The sequence below is a fragment of the Hoplias malabaricus genome, chromosome 9 (genome assembly GCF_029633855.1).
Source record: "Hoplias malabaricus isolate fHopMal1 chromosome 9, fHopMal1.hap1, whole genome shotgun sequence".
In the NCBI taxonomy this organism is placed as follows: domain Eukaryota; kingdom Metazoa; phylum Chordata; class Actinopteri; order Characiformes; family Erythrinidae; genus Hoplias; species Hoplias malabaricus.
The window spans coordinates 17,832,044-17,845,386 of record NC_089808.1 but is presented as its reverse complement, the minus strand read 5'-3'; the positions used below and the strand labels follow the sequence as shown (position 1 = coordinate 17,845,386).

Below are 13,343 nucleotides of genomic sequence, written 5' to 3'. Positions count from 1 at the left end.
CTGATTAAATCTGAATTGGCCAGGCTAGTGTATGCATTTTGTCCTCCGAAGTCATATGATAGCACCAGGCCTGTCCTTAGAGATACAAAAAGATAACATAAAAAGATAGTGTCTTTAGCTATAAACAGATTAACTGTGAAATATTTACTTAGTCTTTTATCAGTATTTTAATTGACTTGAACTGATGTTATATGAAAATTAATCTTGGTGGAAATTAAAATGTTCTTGTGAGTTTGTTTTATTATTATTGGTTTATATTCTAACAAATTAAAATATCGGACCACTGGATTAAAAAGTTTGACACACTACTGACTGTAGACCACTCAGATTACTGGCCTGTGAACAGGATATGAATAATTTCTTATCTCCTCAAACAGATTTTAAATTCACAAAGACTTTTATTCTGGAAAACAAACTAATACAAATATAGAATTAAACCAAATATCCTATTTCCAGATTTGTATATTTTTCTGTATTGACATTAAACTGTAATAACCACTATGTCAAATGCTTGTGGTCATTACATTTTGGATATTTCTTGCAGAAAAATGGAAGAACACTTCTCTGTGCTTGCTTAAAAAAAGGGTCAATTCATGAGTCACAGTATTTTGTCATTAGAGTTCAGTGGGTTGGGAGGTTGTTGGAAAAGCTTCTTGAAGCATGGAGCAACCTGATCCTCCTGTGTTTATGTTTGTGTTTTAAACATGTGTCCTGTCTTTATTTCCTCAGGGTTGCCTATTTCTAACAGGAAAAGATTATCTGCCATCCATCCAGGTCCATTCCAAACTCTGAAGGATGTACTGTGATTCAACATGAGAATGTTGTTTTATCATAGTCTCTCTCTCTCTCTCTCTCTCTCTCTCTCTCACTAGTTTTGCCAACAACATATTAGAGATAATTTAGTTACTGAAATTTTAGTTTTGCAAACAACATATTAGAGATAATTTAGTTACTGAAATTTGCTTCTTTAGCTGGGCACAAATTCTAAGGCTAATGTTGCTAACAGTCAATCATAGTATAACCAGGAACTAATGGAAGCATAAATAACAAGTGTTATGATTTATGTACCCACAATTACACAATGCTAATTGTTAGCTATTAGCTTTCATTGCTTGTTAGCTATCAGTTTTTTGTAACTTGAAGACACAAGGTTTAGCCAAACCATCATTTAATAGGAAGTAAAATTTTCTATCTAATGTAATCAGAAAATTGCACTGAGAAATCATTTTCAGATAATAAATCATTTCTGACATTAGACTTAGGTGCTTAGCTGAGGCTATCTTGCTCAGTTGTCTCCATTGAATTAATTTTACTGCATCCTTGACTATAGTGTTATACTTCTCTAATGATTATCCAGGCATATTTTCTAAGACATAGAATTAACAAATATTTATTCAGCAACTTAATAATAATGATGTTTATTAAATATACTGCCTACATTTAAGACACTTTGGTCATCATTACACCAGAGATGCTGGCTGGTCAATCGCAGATGGGATTTTGCAGGACAGAAAAAAGTCTAACATGACCTCTCACCTTCAGTCTGACCACTCCCAGTTTTATTGGGGCCCAGTTTGATGATTAGACAAAACCCATGGCAAACTGAGGACACTTGGGAAGGAATGCAGGGTCAGACCTTGGCAATTTTTCTCTTGCCCTTGCCTTGTGTACACGCACACACACACACACTCTCTCTCTCTCTCTCTCCCTCTAACACATACGCACACACACACACACACACTTGTAATAGTAAACACTAAATAATATAATTTACAATTAATAACTGAATAATTAACCTGCAGCTTAGGGTGTTATGTTAATGTTTTTAAATAACATGGAGTTATATGGAGAAAATTCCAATGGACAATACATCCAATAAATAAATAATAAATAACAACTGGTTCTTCAAATAACACAGCTGCTAGATTCCAGAGTCTTTCTCTTGGACAAGACTCTTAACACATTATTTGCCTGCAACTGTAAGATTAATATTGCTTTATGCTGTCAGATGGCATCAATACAAATTCGTCAACAATCCCATAAGGGGAATTAATACATATTTTGACTGGCATACAAGGCACATGTATGTGTGTGTTGGATGATACTGGTTGTCTTGAGAGTATCAACCACAAATACCATCCCCCTCACACACACACACACACACACACACACACACGCAGGAGCATCTGTCACCTCGGGGGTCAGCAAGGCCTTAGATGAATGAGTCTCATGGGAATGCCCAAATGGCCAAAAAGAGGGAGGAGACAGGGGTTTGTGTGTGTGCATACATGGGGGAAGGGTTTTTTTTGTGTTTGTGTGTGGGAGAGAGAGAGAGAGAGAGAGAGAGATAATGTTACACTCAGACAGAAACAGTGGCCATGAGGAGTGGATTTGAGTTTTGGAGATTAAGCTAGAAACACAGCTAATACAATCTACTCTTGCTTGGACTACATTCATTTTTCACATTTCTTTAAATTTATTTATTATTTTCTTTATGAAGGACACTACTTTCAGCAATGGACATTTATGTGTGACCATTCTGGATTTTTCTTCCTTTTTCTGTGAAATTCTGAGGGTCTTTTTCCTGGGGCTTGTAGAGTTCCACTCCACACCATGGCAGAGTATTAAAGGTATGTGATGTTAAGTCACTTGCTTATGTGGTGCTGATGGCTTTGGCATTTTAACACCTATAATGTAGCTTGAACCTTTTTTCCTAGGTCATTGAACTATTTTATTTTAGCCTGAGATCGTAACATATCTTTTCTCAGGTCATTAGAGGTGAAATATTATATTAAAAAACAAAGCAAAACGATCTTTTAAATTTTCTTCCACAATTAAATCTTGAACTTGTATGAAATTTTGTAAGTTTGTCATTCAAGCAAGCCTAGACTTCACTTATTAATCAGTAACTAGAGTCTAAACTCTTGTGCAGTTATGAAAGTAAGGAATTAATGTTGTTCAAAATAGAACCTTTTGTTGTTTAAAAGGATTTTAGACCAAATTAAATTAGATCCAAAAAATAAACAGATTTCAAAAAATAAATTCCTTTTCTTTTTATTTTAAATATAAAATAAATGTTCTATCTTTTAAATATGAAGGCAAGTTTGTAAGATTTAGAAATTACAAGACAAACCAAGTTGTCTTTGGTATGAATTCTTTTTAAATGCTAACTGAGTTGCATTGCTTTATGTTACTGGATTTATTCATTTTATTCACTTAATTTATTGTGTCTTTTCCTGTCGCAATCTAAGACTTTCAAATATTGTTTCAGTACTTAATTTTAGCTTTCTTTTTAATCTACTACTGAACAATAATATTTGAATTTTATTAGAAATTAGTTGACTTGTTTTGCATCTGTCCTGATTTTATATTAACATTTTTTATGTCTGAGGTTCGGATTGCATTTACTTTTCTTGTTTGGTGGATATATTTGTTTACACTGTTTTTTAATTTTGTGGGCTTACTTGCCTGGTTAGATCTAGCAAGTCATTCAAGTTTTCTTTCAGTGCTCATGTTAATAGGCTCACAGACCTTATGTGAAGTTTTTGCCATGTGGCTTTGTAACTCCCCTGTGAGAAGTCATAAATAGGTGATTTGTATTCTTTAGCTGGGACATGCCATTTTGAAATGTTTTCACTCTTTTTTTTGCAAAGTTGAACTTATATGATATTTGTTAAAATCTGAGCTGCATACATGTGATTACTAAATTAAAATAGGACAATGTGAATCACACATTTAATTTCACAATGTGAAAGTAAAAAAGTAAAAGGCCAACTGATAGTAGATGACAAAACACATTTTTAATGCAAGGATGTTTCTAATAATTCTACTGGATTTTCAATATATTTTCATTAATTTAAACCAGTGTCAACCATTACCAATGCATTCTTGTTCAAGAAACATTGCATGTAACCATTTTGTACCTGTTTTAGAAACACCCAGCCAAGCAAAGGTCAGGTAGGTCAAGAATCTAAATGTAACATCAGAAGTTCTTTTATCCTTTGTTGTTAATAGCTGTTGAAATGTATGTGCTAAGTTCAAGGTAAAATTGTGAGATTCTGGATATTATGTCTGATGGAGAGTGTTTTGTCTCCTTTATTCTTTTGTTATTTTGAAGCATTACAATTATGCTCTAGTATTTTATTATAAGTATTTTTAAAACATTGCAGGTGGACCTATGACCTGTATTTTGAAACAGGCTTTTGTGATATTTCTCCTGCTTGTGTAATATTGGAGTTAACTTTATATATATTGTTTTGCATTGACCTATTTTAAATTGAAAATTCACATATTTCCAAAAATGGTCACTTTACAGGTGAAAGAGAATACTTTCTTTATTTTTCAATAAGCTAATTTTTGCATTTTCAAATGAAATAATATAAATTCTATCTATATACAAGGTATTATATGTATGTATAATGGGGTTGGGATGCCTGGATTTAAATGTACTCAGATACATTAAATAACATTAGAATACATATATTATTGCCAATTATGATAAAAAAAAAATCCTCTGCTGTTTTAAAAATAAAAACTAATTCCCACTATTATCTAGAATTTATGAAGCAAAAGAGTGTTTCTGATTCAAATCATCCTGAAATGTGGAATGCAATATGTCTCCATCGTTTCCCAGAGAGCTGCAATCACAATGTAATTTTCAAAAATGTTTCAAGACATTACATTATTTCTTAAATAAAATGATTAAACTCACCTCTACTTAGGTCATTGATTTACACCCTCTAATAACACAGATAATTCAGCTGCTGAAAGGCTAGTAATTACCTGATGATTTGAATTAGGTGTGTTAGAGGAGGGAAAAACACAGGAATGTGTGGCATACAGGGGACTGAAACTGAGGCAGATAACAGCTCTGTAGCTATAGGCTTTGTGTAGAGGAGTATGTGTTGTTGTTGTTTTTTTATTGAAGACTTGTTTAAATGTCATTACTAGTCAGACTGGACCACTCTTTGTCCTGAAGGCAGGGAGGGACATATATTCAAAATGCTGTGTATTTACAAGGAAGCCTATGGCCATGCCATAGATTAAGCTCTTGAATGTATGGTCGCTGTCCAAAGAAAAACATGTATCTCTAAAATAGTGAAAATGAAAAAGCCTTCTTATCTTTCAGAGGAAAGTTATTTTGTCAAATTATTTTGGAGCATTTTTATTGGTCCATTTTACCATGAAATCTCCAAGAAAAATGTTCTTATTTGAACAGCCACAATATACATATGCAAAACTCGTTTTTGTAGATTTTCAATGAATATTCTTTTTTTTACTCAGTATTTGAAATTCTAAAAAATAAAACATATATATATATATATATATATATATATATATATATATATATATATATATATATATATGTTAAAATCTGAGCTGCATACATGTGATTACTAAATTAAAATAGGACAATGTGAAAATGTGTATATATATATTTTGAGTTTAAATGTGACAAAGAGCATTCCTTAGATAAGATCTGTTAACTCTTTTTATTTTAATAATTAAAATAAAATAATTAATATGTTCACGTTTGGGTGGCCAGTCTATTTTTTTGGAGAACACCTTCTTTGTTTTATTTTCAAATGTTCTTACCTTTTACACATCCACCTTGTAGATGTAAAGTCAGAGACAGTAGCTCATCTGTTGTTGTACACTCTGTGTTGGTCATACTCTAGTCCTTCATCTATGGTCACTGGATGCTACCCACAGGATGCTTTTGGCTGGATATTTTAAGTTGGTTCACAATTCTCAGTTTAGCAGTGACGCTGAGTGGTTTAAAAACATCTGCAGCACTGCTGTGACAGAGAATGATTCATCAGCCAAATAATACCTGCTCTGTGATGGTATTGGGGTAACCGGATTAAATGGGGCAAACAATGTATGCAGTGCAACAGATGGAATAATGTGTGTAATTGTAGAACAACAAAGTGCTCCTGTGTGGTCAGTGGATTCAAAGGAATGGACAGTGAGTGTTAAACAAGGTGGTCATAATGTTACTGTGGATTGGTGTATACTAATATTGGGGAATGTATTAAAATTAAGAATAATTTTCAAGTGGAATGACCTTTATTGATGAATTTTTGAATAATGAAAAAAATCCCTTGACAGACTGAAAAAATCAATAAAATAGAATAAAATTTTAGTTTTACCAACTGAGTTTAATGTTTGCAGTAACCTGGTTGGACATTAAAAGGGTCATATATAGCCCCTTGTCCATACATTTCCCTGGGGTCTTAATGAAATTCTTGTGACATGCTTTGGAAAAAATACCACTAGGATCAAACAGCACAGCACCATTCTTACCCTGTCTAAACAGCCCTGTTCACAATGGCATGTTTTAGTGCATGTTCTTTTAATTGAGAATGAGCCACCCCTCAGTTCATCGTGAGAGCCCAGCAGTAAGGAGCGAGGAGCAGAAGCTCTGGTTTTTAGCCATTTTTTTCTTTCTCTTTCTCTCATCATTTATTTTTTCCATTTTTACGTTCAGTATATGTATTCCTCTCCGTACAGTTTCTAACAGTTTGTGGGTTAGTAGACAATGTGCGTATGCACTGAAAAAGATGTACTGATTTCTCTTAATATATTCTGCTTAATACTTTAACAGATAAGATACTAACTGTAAGCATTACTATTAATTTAATATTAAAAGGGGAAAAACCTCTGCAACCCTGGAGTTTTTCTGTATTTAGTGTGCATTAGTCTGTAATGTATGTGTAAATCAAGCATGTAGGTGTGTTACTGGAGAATTTTAACAAATGGGCTCTGTTGCCTTCGGCATCATGAAGCTCCATTCATCATCCTTATCAGTTCACTGTTACACATGCTAAAGTGCCCTACAGTCTGCTACAACATCTACTCAACTAGGTCCATCAAATACTATCAGCTTCTGTAAAACACACAATAATTTTAAAGCAATAGTTCTACAAACATTGCCATTTACACTAGATATAATAGTTAGCCAGTATTTATTCTAAATGTAGCATGTTTGATGTCTAACGTTTGATAAATTAGCTTGAGTCTTAGAGGTTAACGTAGCTAAACGTAGGTGGCGCAGCAGGTAGTGTCGCAGTCACACAGCTCCAGAGGCCTGGAGGTTGTGGGTTCGATTCCCGCTTCGGGTGACTGTCTGTGAGCAGTTGGTGTGTTCTCCCTGTGTCCGTGTGGGTTTCCTCCGGGTGCTCCGGTTTCCTCCCACAGTCCAAAAACACACGTTGGTAGGTGGATTGGCGACTCAAAAGTGTCCATAGGTGTGAGTGAATATGTATCTGTGTGTCTGTGTTGCCATGTGAAAGACAGGCGTCCTCTCCAGGATGTATTCCTGCCTTGCACCAAATGATTCCAAGTAGGCTCTGGACCCACCGCGACCCTGAACTGGATAAGCGGTTACAGATAATGAATGAATGAATGAATAACTAAAGGCTTAAATAATGAAACGCTTGCCTCGTACTGTGTCATTGCCTTGATTGTGTGGTTTCTGACAGTGTATGACACTGTTCTCTATTAAAAGAAACAGATGAATTACAGCCTTTAAGATAGATATCAGTGCTTGTATCTGTACTAAATACTTTGAAATGTTCAGTGAGTCAGACATGTCTTGGATAATTGAATAAATAAAGAAATTTGGAACAAAGTATATGAAGTATCAGACATGTTGCAAATTATAGCATATACATGACTATAAACATTGGAGAAACAGAAAGATTTTGTTATGGGGGAAGAAAATGGTGCATGTTTTGTTTTTAATAGATGTATAATTGATTATTTAATGAAATTATTTGTACCAATAATGAGATGTTTTCCTTCCATCTAAGGTCAATGTTCTATGCCAGTTGGAAGGTTCTTTTTAAAAACTTTAAATTAAATATGATTGTGAAGATCATTAAAGGTTCTTTTTTAAAGACCCATATTTTATATTTTGGAGTTTAAAAGGAAGTGTTTTTAACTTGGCAGGTGAAGGAAAAGTGTGTTGGTGATGGCAACCTGCATATAGTTTGCCATCCATCTCTAACCTGTGATGGAGAAATGGTGATACAGTTCCTTTACACCTGAGGAAGAACGCACAGAGGTACTATAACATTTTAGTCTGCACACGATCATTCTGAACCTTGCATCTACACTCATTGTCCATTGTAAAATTTGAAGGAGTAGCTCATCTGTTGCAGCAGTGTTTGTGTAGGTCATCTACAGGACTCTGTTTGTTGGATATATTTGTTTGGTGGACTGTTCTCAGTCGAGTGCTTTTAAAAATCTAGCAGTCCTGCTGTGTTTGATCAACATCTACCAGCACAACACACACTAACACATCACAACCACAATGTCACTGCAGTGTTGAGAATGAAAGCATGAAATAGAGACAAGGAAATATGCAGAGAAACAGGTGGACCACAGTCTGTAATTGGTAATTGTAGAACTACAAAGTGCCCCTCTATGGTAAGTGAAGCTGATGAAATGGACCCTGAATGTGGATACAAGGTATGTGTTCCTAATCCAGTCATCATTTATTGTATGTATGTATTTTCTATTACCATTAAATGTTTAGGGACATCATGTACTCTTTTGAAGTTTTCAGTCATACTGCTGTTTTTACTGATACTATCCTACTATATACTATATCCTACTAAATACGTTCCAGCCTCACAGCTAGAAAGGAAAACATGTTAAGCAAAATAATAAATTAAACTTCATTCATTCTTTCAAGGTGTAGGGCTAATATTGTTATTTAGGTTAAAAGATATACATACAACATATAAAAAATATATTTGAATATTTTATATAAAAAATTATATAAAAAAACAAAAACCCTGAAGTTGCTAATGATGAATGAACATGAACAAATAATGCAAATAACATCTAGATTTTTCATAACAAACCTATATTCAGGGTTAGCCTTTAAGAATTTTGCTGAATCAATCAAAGAGGCTAAAGCCGCTAATGATGAATAAACATAGTTTGGTCAAGTTAGTCCTTGCAAAGAGTATTTAGTTATTTTGGATCAGTCAGTACATGTTGAAAGCTGGCTGGTTGTCCTTGGCCATGAATGATTCTTGGGATGGGTGTCTACAAGATTTTGTCCTTGAATAGAACAACTAAAACCAACTTGGTGGCTGTTACACCAGATCTGGCCTTGCATGTGCAGCGTCTAGTCTCATGTTCCTCTGAGTTTGTTTAGTTTAGGCTAAGTTAGACTGTATTAGCAGCTCAGGTTTATGTTAAAGGTATATTCCCTGGTAGGTTTAAAGTTATGGAAAAAGATAAGTGGATTTCTTTTGATGTTTAATTAAATACAAGTTAAAAATATTATTTAACTATTATTTAAATTCATTCATTCTTTGTCTGTAAGCGTTTATCCAGTTCAGGGTCATGGTGGGACCGGAATCTACCCGGCATCATTGGGTGCAAGGCAGGAACACACCCTGGAGGGGGCGACAGTCCTACACAGGGCAACACAAACACACACATCGATGGACACATTTGAGTTGCCAATCCACCTACCAATGTATATTTTTGGACCATGGGAAAGCACCCAGAGGAAACCCACACAGACACAGGGAGAACACACTCCTCACAGACAGACACTCAGGGAGAACCACCCAGGCACAGGGAAAACACACCAAACTCCTCACAGACAGTCACCCGGAGGAAACCCCCGCAGACACAGGGAGAACACACCACACTCCTCACAGACAGTCACCCGGAGGAAACCCACGCAGACACAGGAAGAACACACCACACTCCTTACATACAGTCACTTCGAGGAAACCCATGCAGACACAGGGAGAACATACCAACTCCTCACAGACAGTCACCTGGAGGAAACCCACGCAGACACAGGGAGAACACACCACACTCCTAACAGACAGTCACCCAGAGGAAATCCACGCAGACACAGGGAGAACACACCACACTCCTCACAGACAGTCACCCAGAGGAAACCCATGCAGACACAGGGAGAACACAAAACACTCCTCACAGACAGTCACCCGGAGGAAACCCACACAGACAGAGGGAGAACACACCACACTACTCACAGACAGTCACCCGGAGGAATCCCACGCAGACACAGGGAGAACACAAAACACTCCTCACAGACAGTCACCCGGAGGAAACCCACGCAGACACAGGGAGAACACACCACACTCCTAACAGACAGTCACCCGGAGGAAACCCACGCAGACACAGGAAGAACACACCACACTCCCTACATACAGTCACTTCGAGGAAACCCATGCAGACACAGGGAGAACACACCAACTCCTCACAGACAGTCACCCAGGGGAAACCCACGCAGACACAGGGAGAACACACCACACTCCTAACAGACAGTCACCCAGAGGAAATCCACGCAGACACAGGGAGAACAAACCACACTCCTCACAGACAGTCACCCAGAGGAAACCCACGCAGACACAGGGAGAACACAAAACACTCCTCACAGACAGTCACCCGGAGGAAACCCATGCAGACACAGGGAGAACACACCACACTACTCACAGACAGTCACCCGGAGGAATCCCACGCAAACACAAGGAGAACACAAAACACTCCTCACAGACAGTCACCCGGAGGAAACCCACGCAGACACAGGGAGAACACACCACACTCAGACAGTCACCCGGAGCAGGACTGCAACACTATCTGCTGTGCCACCGTGCCGCCCCACACACTTTGTTTTTCATTATAATTCATGAAGGGGTTTGTATAATCCAAGGAAAAGGAAAGAGGATTTTATTTTGCAATTTGATGCTTTTCAGTTCTAATATTGTTGGTGTTTGAGAATGTATTTACGTCATTGTTGTATTTGGATACTTTTTAGATCCCAGGGGGAATTTGTAACTTCACTGACCACTTGAACTCTAGCCTTATTATTCAGTATTTTAAGACATATGATCAGTAACTGTTACAAATGTTTCATCAACTTTTATAAATTGTAGCGAAAGTGACAGTCACCACTTTGAAACTAACTAAATTCTATAGTTATGTTGATTGTGTTCTGATGTTGTTGGTGTTTTGATAGTGATTGTGCTTTGTTGTTTTTTTAGATCATGGGAAATTCCTACGCAGGCCAGTTGAAGTCTGCTCGTTTTGAGGAGGCACTGCATAATTCCATTGAGGCCTCACTGCGCTCCAGCACTGGAGATCCACAGCCCATTTTCACACAACTTTACCTGGAACCTGACCAGTACCCCACAAACCTAGATGGTGAGACCACGGCAGCTCGTTACGTTTATTAGAGGGATCAAGCTGGCCAAATGCTGACCAAACTTTTGTTATTATTATTATTTTATTTTCTAGACATTAAGTCCAAAATGGATTTAAGCCTAAGGTCAGATGCTGCTACTCATGTCCTTATGAATTGCCAGTCATCCAATGGCCCTGAGGACATAGATGAGGATGCTGAATCAGACACCAGCAGCCCACCACTGCCTTATCTACAAGGACCACCACCTGATGGATGCTGCACAGTAGATGGTAAAAAAAAGACAAAAAAATTAATATGTTTATGTTTAGATAATACATTTTGACATTTACATAACCAGGCACTTACTCTATCCTTAACAAACAATGGAGAACAATATTAGATGTGCTAATATTAACTAAATTGCACCAATAACACATAAGATAAAAAAGAGTAATATGAATGTACAATGATTTATTAATTATACAGTAGTGAATATTCCATAAAAAAAAAAAAAAACAGAATATCTCTTGGCAGAATTATTTAGATTAGCCAATGAAAACTGAAGACAATATTTAGGACCCTATCAGATTGAAAATGAAATTTAAATCCATGAAAACCAATAACTACTGTTAAAATCCTGCCATTTTTTGTAAGTGCACTGCAAATTAACAGAGTTACGTAAAGGGGGGCAAGGTGACCATTTTCTGCAAAGCATCTTGAATTGACCTGCTGCATGCTTCCTCATGTTCTTATCAGATGCAGTAAGGGTGAGTCATGTCCTTTGCTTTGTTTCTGCAGGTTTCTGTCAGGCAGGGAAGGACCTCCGGCTGGTTTCCATGGCAGCAGAGTCGATAGAGGTCCCAGCAGGGTTTGAGTTGGTGGGAGCGAAATCCCCCAGCATCCCTGAACACATCCTTGTGTGTGCTGTAGACAAACGTTTCCTGCCAGATGAAAATGGGAAAAATGCACTTTTAGGTAAGGTTATTGTGGGCATAAGTAGAATATTGGCTAAATCCATCCTCCAGTAGAAATTGCTTGTTGCTTGGTTAAAATAAGCAGAAGATTGTTCCCAATCATTTTTCTGTCCCTCTTCACTTTAAGACTTTGGACCCTACCTATATAGGATTTTGCTATTCCTTTTTTGTGATGTAAATAAATATGATGTAATCATACTTGTTTGGTTAGAATACACAAAAGTAAAATTATTTAAGCTTTTTAATTTATATTTGGTGATCTAAACATAAAAAAAACTGCATGTTTTTGCTGAATGACTTGTTTTTTTCTGCCCAGAGACAGCATGGGTTGATGTCATGTGACTCAAAACGAAACTGAAACACCGTATTCATGCATTTGTACAGAAAAATCAGTTATGATAGCAGAGTAAATCATGAATTTTGGAGGAGCACTTTATATTTTTAGGCTATTTTTACCCCGCAAACTGTGGGATTCGGGTCTACGCGACTATGGCATGACAAGGTCCAAATGTTTTGAGAACTAAAATGCAGAAAACAGAGAAATTACATTTTAAAAGTAGAGTTTGTGTGTTTATAAAGAAGTAAAACTCGCTGGCTACTGCTGATGTACTTATCTACAGCAGCCAATGGCTGACTAGACCCTGCCCTCCTGTCAAAACAGGGCCAGAACACAGAGAAGGTTTTGGAACTGAAAGTGAGACTGAGATACAAAATAAAAAATGTAATACTGAAATATCATTCGTCCCTTTTTTGACACCATAAACCATGTAATCATGGGTTTGTTGAATATCAACTAGATTCTTACTCGATACTAACTGCTAATGTGTTATCCCTGTGTTGGTGCAGGATTTTCGGGGAGTTGTGTGGGCTGTGGTGAGAAAGGCTTTCGTTACTTCACCGAATTCTCCAACCACATCAACCTGAAGCTGAGCACACAGCCCAAGAAGCAGAAGCACTTAAAGTATTACTTGGTGAAAAACTCTCAGGGCATGCTCTGCAAAGGAGCACTCATCTGCTGGAAAGGTAACAAATCTGCTGTATACTGGGAATACAAGATAACTAGCACATTCGTTCAATTCTTGATAGATTTATTAGATGCTTAGTGCAGCAGTTCTCAATCTTGGTTCTGCTGGGCCACCGCACTACATCTTTTAGTTTTATCCTATATAAAATGATATAATTAAATA

At 36.7% G+C, this 13,343-nt stretch overlaps 1 protein-coding gene across 1 annotated transcript in view; it reads left to right on the top strand.

Moving 5' to 3' along the window:
- The first annotated feature begins 2,408 nt into the window (after window positions 1-2,408).
- Window positions 2,409-13,343, top strand: part of greb1l (GREB1 like retinoic acid receptor coactivator) — a 47,460-nt gene continuing 36,525 nt past the window's right edge. Inside the window, exons 1-6 of the mRNA XM_066681805.1 lie at window positions 2,409-2,630; window positions 7,954-8,068; window positions 11,043-11,202; window positions 11,296-11,472; window positions 11,981-12,157; window positions 13,003-13,179. Of these exons, the coding sequence (XP_066537902.1) occupies window positions 11,046-11,202; window positions 11,296-11,472; window positions 11,981-12,157; window positions 13,003-13,179 (688 nt within the window). The 5' untranslated portion in view covers window positions 2,409-2,630; window positions 7,954-8,068; window positions 11,043-11,045. The remainder of the gene's footprint in view (window positions 2,631-7,953; window positions 8,069-11,042; window positions 11,203-11,295; window positions 11,473-11,980; window positions 12,158-13,002; window positions 13,180-13,343) is intronic.